Source organism: Microtus pennsylvanicus, chromosome 13, assembly GCF_037038515.1.
Source record: "Microtus pennsylvanicus isolate mMicPen1 chromosome 13, mMicPen1.hap1, whole genome shotgun sequence".
Taxonomy (NCBI): domain Eukaryota; kingdom Metazoa; phylum Chordata; class Mammalia; order Rodentia; family Cricetidae; genus Microtus; species Microtus pennsylvanicus.
The window spans coordinates 9,592,544-9,606,475 of NC_134591.1; the positions used below are offsets into that span (position 1 = coordinate 9,592,544).

The following is a 13,932-nucleotide window of genomic DNA, read 5'->3' on the forward strand; positions in this document are numbered from 1 at the left end:
AATCCCTCACCTGTTGCCATGGTCTACATAAAGTCAGAGTATGTCCCCCAAGTGTTGATGAATCAGAAATCTGATCCACAATGTGGCAATATTAGGAGGTGGGCCTTCAGGAAGTGAATAATAATGAGAGGTCCTTGGTTACTTGGAACATGCTCCTGGAAGGTTCTAGAGGAGCCCAATCTCAGGCTTTATCTGATAACATGACCTCCCCTCTTGCCTGCCTTTCTGTTATCTGTCACTAGACCTTCATCAAAGGTTGAACACATCAGACAGTGTGATCTTGAACTATGAGCATCAGAAAAAAATGAGTGAAATGAACCTCTTTATAAAGCTACCTTGCCTCTGATATTTCATCTAGTAAAGAAAAACAGACTAATACATGATGAACACCACTCATCACTACGGTGTTATTAGAGCTAAATGAGGTACTGTACATTGGGGCTAAAATAACAAGCATTACTACTATCACTGCCTACTCATATGGCTTATCCAATAACTGTGTGGTTTCTCCCAAAATTTCTCAACTTCTCTACTCTGGGATGTGCCATGAACTCTGACCACGATACCTTGGAACTGCTCTACAACACACACTGATGGTGTCTACTCCAGCTGGGCCCCGTGCTGGAATCATAGCTCCTAAGGTCAAAGGCCAAATTGCAACTGCAGCTGACACTGCACTCCCTCAGCTTCTCAGCACCAGTTTTCTACTTCTGTAACCATTCCTGCTGTCCCCTCTGAGTATGCCCGTCCCATCCCTGACCTCATAATATTCCTTATAGTCTCATCCTTGGCTTGTTTGCTTGCTTGCTTGCTTGTTTGCTTCCTTCCTTCCTAGTCTATGCTTTCCCAAGATATATTGGTCAACTCTCAGAATTTTAATTCATGAATAAATACAAGTGATTCCTAAGTAAATTGCACTGGGCCAAGCTATCCCTCTGTCCTCCAAACCAGGATGATGTCTACATCCCTGGAGGCCAATGCTCCTGTCAATGACATGCTCTACTCTCATGCTCTGAACCACAGCAGTGTCACCACACCTGGGTCACTTCAGCTAGACATCTACAGTCACCTTGACTGCTCCTTCTCTTAACCATTAAATCCAACCACCAGATTTTCCAAAATTATTTCTATTTTTTAATTATTCCTAATATTATTTCTTGAATACAGTCCTCTTCCTCTATCTTAGTTGCTATGACCTGTGTTCTAATAAGATTTTCTTGGTTCTTGCCTGAGCGACTCACATTTAATTCCATTCTCTGTCTCATGAAATCATTCTTCAAATACAGCCAGATGCTTCTCCAAGGTAAAAATGTGATCACCCTTTCTGCTATTGAGCCATGTACCCCCCCCCAAACAGTTGATATGATTAGCCCCACCACTCCTGGGGCCTTTGCAACACATCCAGCATCTACAGTCTCATTTAAATGGTGCACTTCGTTCCCTGGGAACCCCAGACCATTTCTGGTGTCACACACCACAGACTTTGCCATTGTTCTCTCCAAACTGGCCTCCCATCTGCATCTCTTCCTTGGCCTTCTCACCATTTAGGACTCAGCTCAGCAACTTCTCCTCTAAGCAGCACCCCCTCCCTACATCCACCCTAATCAGGACCAGGTATACTCCCCTCTGCCTCCCCACCACCTTCACTTCCCTCAGTTCCAACACCCATCACTCTGACTTGCCAATCACATAGGAGAAGAGCTGGGTCTCTTTGGTGAGTGAGGACCTTAGTTAATCATGGAGATCCAAAAACTTCATTGACTACCAAGTGACAAGAAAAGAGCCTTCAGCCACCACCTTGGATCCCAAAGGCAACAAAGCTTTTTGCTTCCCAGCCACAGTCTTGTTTCCCAAATCGCTTCATGTCTCCTTCAGGGCAGTCACTAACTAGCCACGTGCTTGGGTAAGTCTTAAGTGAGCCTCTTGAAATACAGCTGAAGTTTAAACCCTTGGTTGTTGATTTTCATTAAATTCAGAAGCAGTTCCTTAAGCAACTTCTGTCCTAGTCAGCAACTGCAACCCCACAGCTACCAATAGTGTTTAAGCCCAGTGGCCTTAGCCAGGCAGGAATTCTGTCCTCTCAGGCACCAGCACTGTCCCATCTGCTAAAGGGAACTTTATCGAGGTCTCTGTCCCTCTGTAGAACCAGGATTCAAAGGCTGAGGTGAAATTCTGCTTGCTCAGAGAAGCTGAGTAGCAGGTAGCTAACCTCTTCTTCCCACAAAACAGGACATCCGCCTGCTCAACCCCTACCTAATGCCCTAACTTCACATGGTTCCTCCTTACCACTTCCTGTCAGCTAGTTGCTGACTCAGTCTCTGGACCCCAGCTTAATTTTATTTAATCACACAAATGTGGCATCTTTACATCATTAAACAAATACTCCACAGTATCAACAAATGTAACACATCTTAAACTAATATTCCACAACACTTGGTGTCGACGGAAGAAATGCTAAACAGCTCACCATTGCTTTCTTCACTGATGACATGTTGAAATTATTATGTTCATATACTATTAAAATCAACTTACATCTTTGCACCTTTGTCAATGTGGCTTACTAAAAACTTTATAAAATATGTCTTATTCATACTTAGTTACTGACAGCAAAGACTACAATCTGCCACAACCCCAACTGACTGAAAAATTCACTTCCTTTACTGTCGTAGCACTTACAAACTTTCTATCTAAAGCTAAAACTTCAGGAGAAGACAGGCAAGCCACAGAAACTAAAAAAGAAAAATCCCACTTCACTCCTCAGACATACCTCTTTTTCCTTTGATTTTAATGCCATGGTTAGGCCCTGAATGGCTTTATCCCTCTTTAAGCTATTTTTCTTCTCTGTAGCAATTTCTCTTTCCTTCTCTCTCAGGTCCTCCTGAAGTGCCTAAATTAGATTAGAAAAAGATTCACGAAGTTGATGTGTTCCAACCAAAATGCACTGTAAATATATCTTTAAGAGCACACTCAAATGCAGTTATTCTATCTTATTCCTGTCAACCTGTGATTAATGTTTTCTAGTCGAGCCAAACGCTGTGGCATCAGCTCCCAGTTACTGTGTTACTGCTCACGGCAACAGGGCCGGGTGAAGGGAAGGGGATCTGATCATTTGAGAAGCTGACAGCTATTCCTATGGGAAGGACTCCAGTGCCTTCTAAAATCTGAATATAGTCACATCAGAGTCTTCGAGACTGCACCAGGTTATTTGGAGGAAATAACAGATCATTAATTTCATTCCTTAATGCTACAAAAGCTGGCAGAGAGTTTGGTTTGATGGGGACTGAGCCCTGCATTTATAGTCTGAGTTCACGTCTTAAGAAAATCACTGCTGCCTCCCTCCTGGGCTGCTGTGAGGATCAGATGAGATAATAGATGTGAAAGTACTTTCTAAGCTGGCAGGCACTGTACAAATTGCAGCTGTTGTGACTAAGGGCCCTTGGAGCCCAGCTGTTGAATCAAACAGGCAGATTCCTCCCTCCAGCTATGGGATCATGAGCAAGTGACTTCACCTTTCTGAACCTCAGCTACTACATGTACAACATGGGAATGAGAGTCATGGTGAGGACAGAGGAACTACCTCTACTGTGCTGGATGCATCACAGGCGCTCAGTGGCATCTGATCAATGGTAGCTCTTATCACAAAGAATTATCTTTGCACTCAGAATAAATGAGAAGCAAGAGGAGAAAAAGTCTTCAGGACAGTCTTAAAATGAATCAACATACCTGGATCTTCTCTTCCCAGTGATTTCTCTCCTTCTGCCATTCCCTCTGTGCAGCCTAGGAAAAGGTATTCATGAGTGAGCAGAAAGAGGCGGTCCGCCGAAGGCTTTCCCACAGTCCTCTGAGTGAGCACCTCACAACTCACTCCCTCCACTGCTGCACACCTCATTAACACAGGTGTGCCCTCCTTCGTAGTCCGACGTGGTTTGAGGGAGGAAAAGTGTGAAGCAGCAGCCCACAGTTTGACTGTGAGTCTCACAGAGTAAACAGGTGCTTCAGAAGAAAAGGTAAAGGGCCCACTAGAAAACAGCCTGGGAACTGAAGTGGCAACCCCATTCCAAATGAAAACTAACTGATGAGGCTAAGAATCTGCTCCTGTCACAAGGACAAGGACCCTGCTTCATAGAGAAATCACGACCTTTCTGGAGCTTCCAGAACATACCCTGATGTGGACAGACCATGCAGCCGACTTCCTCCACCCAAGGGGAATGGAAGGTCAACATAGCTTCCCCTGGAAACCACAAGAGCAAGAGGAGTCCAGGAGATTTGGGCCCAGGTCTGACAGTTCACTTCTTAGAACCTGGGGAGATGACTGGTCTAAGGCTGCTCCTAACTCAGTCAGGAGATCACAATATCTACTTGGCCAAAGGGCCGGGAGGCCTGAGCAGGGCAGGATACTGAGCATCTCATATGATGCCAGGCCCAGAACCAGTCCCCTTCCCACACAGACTCTGATGTTTCACACCAAATATGGACGACAAGCCAGCCTCTAACAACAAAGGAAAACAGGACATGAACAATGCACCACAGGTTTACACTAAGAAAGCCCCAAGGTGACAGCAAATTAACACATGGTCAAACACAGATGCAGAAGTTAAAGACACGTGAACAAAGGCAGCCCCTGACAAAGGGGGATCCTGCAGATTCCTCAGCTGACAGAGAACTTGCATGTGGAAGTTACTGTGCAAACCGTGCAGACTGAAGAGTGCCCCACTTCCCTTGAACAGTCTGATATGCTCCCCCTCCTGCTGTGCCCTGTCACCTCACCTCAGCGTCTCTCTCCTTTGCTTCCCTCAGAGTGGCAGAAAGTCCTCGGAGTTCTCCAGATGACACATTCTCGTCAGGAGATGCCATCTGAGATTTCTCCTCTTGAAGGCACTGAATTAAAGCTTCTTTGCTCTTCAAAGACAGCTTCAACTCCTCAATCAGTCTAAAAGAGAACAAAATTTAAATATTAATTCTGAGCTGCTCTCTTAGCTCACTGGAGCAGGAGGAGGTAGGAAGCCGGGCCAGACATCTTCAAAGTAGATGTGTCCAATAAATACGCACAAACAGAACTGCATTCACTCACAGGTCACAGAGCTTGGGCCAGAATTTATGGGATGTTAATGAGTTCACGTGTCTCTAGCCTCGTCTAGGAATTTAGCTCTGAGCTGCACCTGGGCTGGTCACGTCATGCACTTTCTCAGACCGTCAGCATCCCTCCCCAGCAGAAGCAGACCACCGAGTAAGAAATCCCCTCTCTGAAAGAAACCTGTCCCTGAAGTCTAAGCAAACAACCAATCAAGAGCTGTTTGGGTAGGTGTGGATTTAAAAAGCGGGGATATCTCTCCACAGCTAGCAGACAATGCTTAAAAACACCTGTCTCAAGATAACAGTCAGACTTCAGGATGAGGCATCCAGTCACCCGGCTCTTAGGTCATAACAACCGAGTTTCATCCGTATCCTGATCAGTACTCAGCAGCTCACAGACAGCTCACCCCAAAGCTTTTCGTGTTCCTCAATGCCTTTGCATGTGTTATCAATACCTTCTGCCCAAACCCCTTTCTATCCCTCCTGATAAAACCAGAGTTCCTTAACTGCACCTTCCATCTCTGAGTCTGGGAGAAATGCTGCCACCTACAACCATAACGCCCTCTAGAAGATGTGAACATTTCCCTCTCTGGAACCAAACTCAATGTGCTTGATTAGCTGCTCTGTGACCAAGCTAAGTCATTCTACTTTTCTGAGCCTGTGTTGGACAACTTGAAAAAAGTACACTTCTGACATACAACTGAAATCAACAAATGACAGCTGGCATGCTACTTGTGCATGTGGGGTGTGTGTGTGTGTGTGTGTGTGTGTGTGTGTGTGTGTGTGTGTGTGTAGAGGTCAGAGTTCAATGTCCAAATTTTTCCACAGTTGTGTTTCCACCTTGTTTTGGCTTTGCTGGGCTGGCTAGCAAGCTAGCTCTAGGGATCCGTTTGTCTCTCTGCCTTATAATGCGCGCGATGCATATCGTCACATCCAGTTTTTCATGAGTGCTGGAAATCAGAACTCAGGTCCTTGTGCTCAAATGACAAATGTCTCCAAAACCAGCCCTGCCTGTTAAATATTCAACAGTTACTTTGTTGGAAAACTCACCAAAAAGTTCTTTGTTACCTAAGCCTAGAAAGCAACCTAGTTTTGTACAGTAGAGGCCTGGAGATTTGGCAGAGCTGCCCTCGTGAAGCACCTGGCTTCTCTGACAACAATGAGGTGAGAAGGGAGCAGAAACACCTAGCAGTGCACTGGAATCAGAGCACCATGGGATCAGCTTGCTGGCCCAGAAACCTGAAGGGAGGAACAATACTGCCCTCTAGGGGTTCAGCTCTGATATAATCAATAAGCAAATGGAGATCAAAACCTCACCAAATATAAGTTTAAAAGAGAAAGTGGGCATAACCTTAAGTGTCTTTTGGCCCTTTGAACTTCTTCTGTTGAGACTTCTCTGTTCAGTTCAGCGCCCCATTTTTTAATTGGGTTAATTAGCATTTTAAAGTCTAGTTTCTTGAGTTCTTTATATATTTTGGAGATCAGATCTTTGTCAGTTGCGGGGTTGGTGAAGATCTTCTCCCAGTCTGGGGGTTGCCTTTTTGTCTTACTGACAGTGTCCTTTGCTTTACAGAAGCTTCTCAGTCTCAGGAGGTCCCATTTATTCAATGAGGCCCTTAATGTCTGTGCTGCTGGGGTTATGCTCAACTTCCTTAGTGATCAGGGAAGTGCAAATCAAGACAACTTTAAGATACCATCTTACACCTGTCAGAATGGCTAAAATCAAAAACACCAATGATAGCCTTTGCTGGAGAGGATGTGGAGGAAGGGGTACCCTCATCCATTGCTGGTGGGAATGCAATCTTGTGCAACCACTTTGGAAATCAGTGTGGTGATTTCACAGGAAATTCGGGATCAACCTACCCCTGGACCCAGCAATACCACTCTTGGGAATATACCCAAGAGATGCCCTATCATATCACAAAAGTATTTGTTCAACGATGTTCATAGCAGCATTATTTGTAATAGCCAGAACCTGGAAACAACCTAGATGCCCTTCAATGGATGAATGGATGAAGAAAGTATGGAATATATACATATTAGAGTACTACTCAGCAGTAAAAAACAATGACTTCTCGAATTTTGCATGGAAATGGATGGAAATAGAAAACACTATCCTGAATGAGGTAAGCCAGAACCAAAAAGAGGAACATGGGATGTACTCATTCATATTTGGTTTCTAGCCATAAATAAAGGACATTGAGCCTATAATGAGTGATCCTAGAGAAGCTAAATAAGAAGGAGAACCCAAAGAAAAACATATAGGCATCCTCCTGAATATTAACCTTCATCAAGCGATGAAAGGAGACAGAGACAGAGACCCACATTGGAGCACCGGACAGAAATCTCAAGGTCCAAATCAGGAGCAGAAGGAGAGAGAGCACGAGCAAGGAACTCAGAACCGCGAGGGGTACACCCACACACTGAGACAATGGAGATGCTCTATCGGGAACTCACCAAGGCCAGCTGACCTGGGTCTGAAAAAGCCTGGGATAAAACCGGACTTGCTGAACATAGCAGACAATGAGGACTACTGAGAACTCAAGAACAATGGCAATGGGTTTCTGATCCTACTGCACTTACTGGCTTTGTGGGAGCCTAGGCAGTTTGGATGCTCAACTTACTAGACCTGGATGGAGGTGGGTGGTCCTTGGACTTCTCACAGGGCAGGGAACCCTGATTGCTCTTTGGGCTGACGAGGGAGGGGGACTTGACTGGGGGAGGGGGAGGGAAATGGGAGGTAGTGGCTAGGAAGAGACAGAAATCGTAAATAAATAAATAAATGTATATAAATAAATAAATAAATAAATAAATAAATAAATAAATAAATAAATAAATAAATAAATAAATAAATAAATGAGAAAGTGGGAGCCTGAGCTTAGACAATTAAAGAACACTGGCAGCCTGGCCCATCATGTGGAGCAGAAGTCTTGAGCTAGTAAGACACCCACAGGCATTACATCTTTGGGCTCAAGAACAGTGAGAACCCACTCTTCTGTGAAATACGAAAATTTAAATGCCAGCAACAAATCCAAGCTTTTAAAAATACTATTTAGTTTCAAGAAAATCTATCTATTGGCTATAGTCAACCTATAGGGCTCCCAACATGATCACCTTCAGATGCAGAACAGCTCAAAACCCAGACTGAAGAAACTAAAGTAGGGAAAATAACGACCCTTTGAAACAGATGGTGTGATGTGGGAAGGTCATTTGTCAATCTGTTGTTTCATTGGTTAATCAATAAAGAAAACTGCTTGGTCTGATAGGTCAGAAAATTAGGTAGGTGGAGTAGACAGAACAAAATGCTGGGAAGAAGGGAAGTGAGTCAGACGCCATGCCGCTCCTCTCCAGGGCAGACATGATGAAGCTCCAGCCCAAGATGGACGTACACTAGAATCTTCCTGGTAAGCCATCACCTCGTGGTGCTACATAGATTATTAGATATGGGTTAATCAAGATATGAGAGTTAGCCAAGAAGAGGCTAGATATAATGGGCCAAGCAGTGTTTAAAAGAATAAAGTTTGTACGTTTTTTTTTTTCCAAATGCTTTATTTTATTTTATTTATTTATTTATTTATTTATTTTGAGACAGAGTATTTCTGTAGTTTTGGTGCCTGTCCTGGACCTATCTCTTTCATTTATTTATTTATTTATTTATTTATTTATTTATTTATTTATTTATTTAAGATTTCTGCCTCTTCCCCGCCACTGCCTCCCATTTCCCTCCCCCTCCCTCGTCAGCCCAAAGAGCAATCAGGTTCCCTGCCTGTGGGAAGTTATTTTGGGTGCAAATCGAGCCGTGCAGGAGCCGAGCAGGACGAAAAGCAGGCCTGCTTGCCTCAACACTACAGTGGTGGGAATCCAGCAAGACACTGGCAGTACCCATGCAAGTAGAGGCCAGACCCCAAGATTCACCAGCTCGCCATGCCTAACAGCAGGTTCCTCTGTGTGGCTGGTCAGATCCATGTCACCCGGATATAAATAACGACCCTTGCTGCTGTGCTGGGCTAACCTTGTGACCTTGACTTAAATATGGGCTAAGTGAGATTTTGTTCCTAGAGATTTACCAAATGGTTATATCCTAAGGGAAAAATCAAGGTGACATCTGGCTGCTGGTCTCTGGGAGTTTAACTGGGACACCTTCACTGCTGAGATTGACAAAATGGTAGACCTGCAAGCCAGGTTTCTATACCTGTCTAGCCTGACCTGTGCACATGCCAGGAAGACGCAGCCTTCAGAAAGAAGCAAACCTGACCATCAATATCCATGGAGAAGCTGTCACCTGGACCAGTCTCCACACCCTCCTGATGCCCTCTCCCCAAACTAACAAGGGGCCAAGCTTAAGCAGCACACCCTGGTGATCTACATGTGCAGGCTTTGTACATGGTATGCCAACTCTTCATGGGAACTTCTAGGACTGAGAGGATTCCTATGCCCATGGCCAGACCCGTAAATCCATCTAAATCAAAATGTTTATTGGGACATATCTGTCTATTCTACATAAGCAGAGCCACCTTTTTTTTTTCAATAATAGTATCCAATGCACATCCAAAGCATGCTCATTGACTCATGAATCTTCATTTACTCCAATGCCAGCCTGAATCTAGAAACCCACACCTCGGCTTGCCCACATCCCCTTGCCCTCCCCCCCTCCTCATCTCCCCTCCCCTCGCCAACACCTACAGCCCTCTCACCTCCGCTAGCCTTCACTTCTGCTTGCCCGTACCTCCCCTTGCTCTCCCCTTGCCCATACCTCCCCCCTTCACTTCTACTTGCCCATACCTCCCCTTGCCCTCCCCTTGCCCATACCTCCCCCTTCACTTCTGCTTGCCAGGACCTCCCCTTGCCTATACCACCACTTGCCTGCACCTCCACTCACCCTCCCCTCCATTATCCCCCACTCCACTCGCCCCCCTCCACTCGGTCCCCTCTACTCAAGATGCTCACAGACTCTAGAGCTCCTGTCCTAACGGGAAGCATCATCCTCCCATTTCTGCCTCAAAAGGCTTCCTCATTGCTCCTCTTCCTCCAAAGTGAGTAAACTGCACCACCTGTTAGCCACTCATTCTCAAAACTGGAAGAAGGTACCGGTACAGACATTTCCCTACACTAACAAAGCCCTTAAAGCCCACTGTGCCCATTTCACCTGCTATCACCTGTTCGCCTCCATCCCATCCCAGACTTTCAGTCTCAGTTGTCATCATCTATCTGGATGTCTGCATCAGCATGAGAGCCCTGTGACAATCCAGCCCCAAGGCAAGCAAAGAACTGCAATAACTAAAAATCTAATCATGTAGGTTCCCCATGCTCCCCCCCTAACTCTTCAATGATTTTCCTATGCCCTTCAGATGAATCGATTCTCCCACAAGGCCCAGAGGCCTGTCCAGCATATCCACACTGTATACGCTACCTCCCTGTTAACTAATTAGCAGTCATGACTGACAGAACAGTTCCATGATGCTTTCAATCAAGTAAACCTTACACAGTCACCCAACAGTGTATCATGCCTGTGTCATTTACCACACTTCACGCCACCACATATCATCTCACATCATCACAACAAGGTTAGCCCAGTGCTGTTGTGGGACCATGGCCTGTTTTCTGTCAGTTATATTTTAAATAAACGCTGATTGGCCAGTAGCAAGGCAGGAAGAATAGGCAGGATAGCAAGACAGGAAGTAGAGGCAGGTCAATGAGAAACAGAGAATTCTGGGAAGTAGGAAGCCCAATCCTCCACAATTGTGACTAGGAAAGAAGAAGCAAGGTATAACTGCCTGGCTGAAAAAGGTACTGAGCCAGGTGGCTAACGCAGATAAGAATAATGGGATAATGTAAATTATGAGAGATAATAAAAAGCCTGAGCTAATTGGCCAATCAGTTTATAGTTACTGTAGATCTCTGTCTGATTTCTGTGGGACTTAAAGATTGCGGGAACTGGGCAGGATATAAAACCTCAGACAACACAGTAAAGTATTTTTATGGAATAGACCACAGTCATACTAACTAATACCACAACTGACTGCTTTTTAAATCTCACTCTGTCTAATTTATCACTTAAACTCAAACACAGATATGTAAGTATTAGGGTGGAGGTGCAGAGCAAGTAAAGGTTGAATACAGTCAGGTTTGTCTCAGTTCAAGAATGCCTACTTAACATGAGAGGCTTCTATTGGAACATTCACACTGAATTTGTAAACAGTAACGAGAAACCACTGTTTGCCCCATCCAATCCTGATCCTTCTCTTCCTGCCTCCACTCTATCCACCTAGCCAACTAGATAAGCTTTGGTTTTAGCAAGGCAGGTCTCCTTTAAAAAGACTTTTCATTTCTTCCTTTGTTCCTAGTCACCACTACTAAGAATTCTCCTTTCTCCCCCTATGGCTACTCAGACATTCTACTGTAGTCTAATTCATTCCTTGGGATCCTTAACCCCAATTGAGCTTTCTTAGTTCTCCAAGAAAGACAAGCCCATAGGCCTCCTAAGGACTTCCTGCCAATCAAAAGGGAAAAAGATCATGGAATAAAACAATGACTTACATAGAATTTCTAGATGTGATAGTTCTTCACTGTTCATGAATGCTACCTAGCAGAGAAGTCAGCAAAAGGAACACCTTCTCTTCCTGAAAACATGGTCAAGACCTGGATGGAGGTGGGTGGTCCTTGGACTTCCCACAGGGCAGGGAACCCTGATTGCTCTTTGAGCTGAAGAGGGAGGGGGACTTGATGGGGGCAGAGGAAGGGAAATGGGAGGCAGTGGAGGGGAAGAGACAGAAATCTTTAATAAATAAATTAATTAATTAATAAAAAAAAACATGGTCAAGAAAAAATGAATCGCAAAGGGATAGATGGGGCTAATAACTCATTTTCTGCACCAAGGTCCAGATACAACACTTCTATTTCACAGATCAAAACTAAGAAAAGGGGGCCAACTTCTGACCTTCATGCATTTAAGCACACATACACCAAAACTAAAATTAAAAAAAAAATACTTTAAACGATGAGCCAAAAATAAAAAACAGAAAAGGAACCTAAAAAAGGTTCCAGTGATCACAATAAATACTGTCCTATGAATACCTGAAGTAGGAGGGTACTGAAATATGGTGACCATGACCACAGGCTCCCTCACAGTGGACCACAGGACCACTGACTCAGTCCTCTCAAGGAAAGAATCCCAGAAGATGTGCTCTGCTGATTTCCCAAGGCCAAACTGAAAACGAAGTTGCAGACCTCAGTATTTTAATATTTAGGTAAATAGCAGGGTGGCACTGAGTCAGAAGTAAAGGCAAACAGCACTTGGCACAAAAACCTAAACAGCTAGGCAGGCTGACATACCCTGTAAATTCTCTGCACATGGGGAGGGGGTAGTAGTGACATCAGGAGTTCAAAGACAGCCTCTGCCACACAGTGAGTCTGTGCCAGCCTGGGCTTTAACTAGCTAAATAATGTGGTGGGACACACCATTCCACAGGGCACTGAGTGGCTGAGAAAAGAAACCACAGGCAGAACCCTCTGGAGACAATTCACTCAGGAACAGTCTCATCCAATTCCAGATAGGTGTGGCTCTTCAGCACCTGTGGTATCAGTGTGTCTCCACTGTCTTAACTCTACCTCCCACTTAGACACAACAAATTAGACAATCAAATTGTCAGAAGGAAATTTCAACTTCTTCTTCACAGGTTTTGTCAAAAGTTTGGCTGCAGGATAGACTGGTCATTAGAGTGGGCCTAACAGCCCTACTGCCCATCCATTTCCCTGACCCAACACCACACATTTTATTCTCAACGCACTGAAGAACTCTGTATTTGATCTACAGTGCTCTTTGTTCTATAACGCCGCTTAATTTCAGCCTGTAGTCAACATTAAAATCCATGATGGGAAATGGATAACACAAAATTCACTAGCACTCATTGTGGGGACATCACCACTTACTGCTCCTTGTAGAAAGAACCACCAGAGCACTTTCCCTCTGCTAGGGCCAAGCAAAACTGGCTTTCCCCTGAATCCAGGCTTGTTTTACCTCATGGGTAATACGAATCTCAGGTCTATAGGGCTACTTTTCCTTTTGTCTACCAGGAAGCTGCAGCCAAGCTAAACACTAGACTTAGGGTCTCAGCGCCCCTTTCTAACATGAACTTGTCAAGTAACCACCTCTCGCCCACTACTATCTTGTTCCTGTTTCTCTCATGCCCACTCTTCTATCTTGCTGAGTTAACTACACTCCAGGAAGGTAGTCCACTCTAGAGAAGAACAATGACAGATAGGAGGGAGAGGAAGGCTAGGTTCTCTCCCTCTCCAGATGATGAGACCTGAGCTTCCCAGGGAGCAGATCCAGACCTGTCCTTGTCTTCCAGAGCCAGAGTCAACTCCAGGTCCTGCTCCTGCATCTTCTTCATCTCAGAGAGCTTGCTTTCCAAGCTGAGGCGAAACGCCTTCTCTGTTTCCGTCTCTGCAAAGGCCTTCTCCAGTTCTGCTTGGGCGGCTTTCACATCCTACAGTTAAATTAAATGCATTTGATGCAATTTTTCAATACAATTGGGAACATTTTGAAAGGAAATTGGATTAAAATATAAATATTTATGACTTTTTCTCCGGCACATTTCCCCTCCCTGAATGTACTATACATGGAAAGAATACATAATAAATATATTTGCAAACCATTTTTCCCTCTTGTATCGGAAGAGTAATGGGCACTTCCAATGGAAAAGAGTCAACTCTACAAGAACTGTACTTTTGGTTTTGAAAAATCAGATCAATATTTACAGCTTCAATGAGAACAAGAAGAAATGCGCTTCTCAATACTAAAACATGCATAAGTCCCAGAGTCACCCTAATCTCCATGCAAATTCATCCCACAGCCCA

At 44.5% G+C, this 13,932-nt stretch overlaps 1 protein-coding gene and 1 pseudogene across 6 annotated transcripts in view; both read right to left on the minus strand.

The window, feature by feature from the left end:
• Cdk5rap2 (CDK5 regulatory subunit associated protein 2) overlaps positions 1-13,932 on the minus strand; it is a 210,880-nt gene that overhangs the window by 150,650 nt on the left and 46,298 nt on the right. For all 6 annotated transcript variants that reach the window (XM_075945801.1, XM_075945799.1, XM_075945800.1 and 3 more), the window contains 4 exons: positions 13,408-13,562; positions 4,768-4,930; positions 3,724-3,777; positions 2,768-2,887 (listed from right to left, as the gene is read on the minus strand). In XM_075945801.1, the coding sequence (XP_075801916.1) occupies positions 2,768-2,887; positions 3,724-3,777; positions 4,768-4,930; positions 13,408-13,562 (492 nt within the window). The remainder of the gene's footprint in view (positions 1-2,767; positions 2,888-3,723; positions 3,778-4,767; positions 4,931-13,407; positions 13,563-13,932) is intronic.
• LOC142833920 (high mobility group protein B1 pseudogene) overlaps positions 1-13,932 on the minus strand; it is a 147,923-nt pseudogene that overhangs the window by 36,109 nt on the left and 97,882 nt on the right.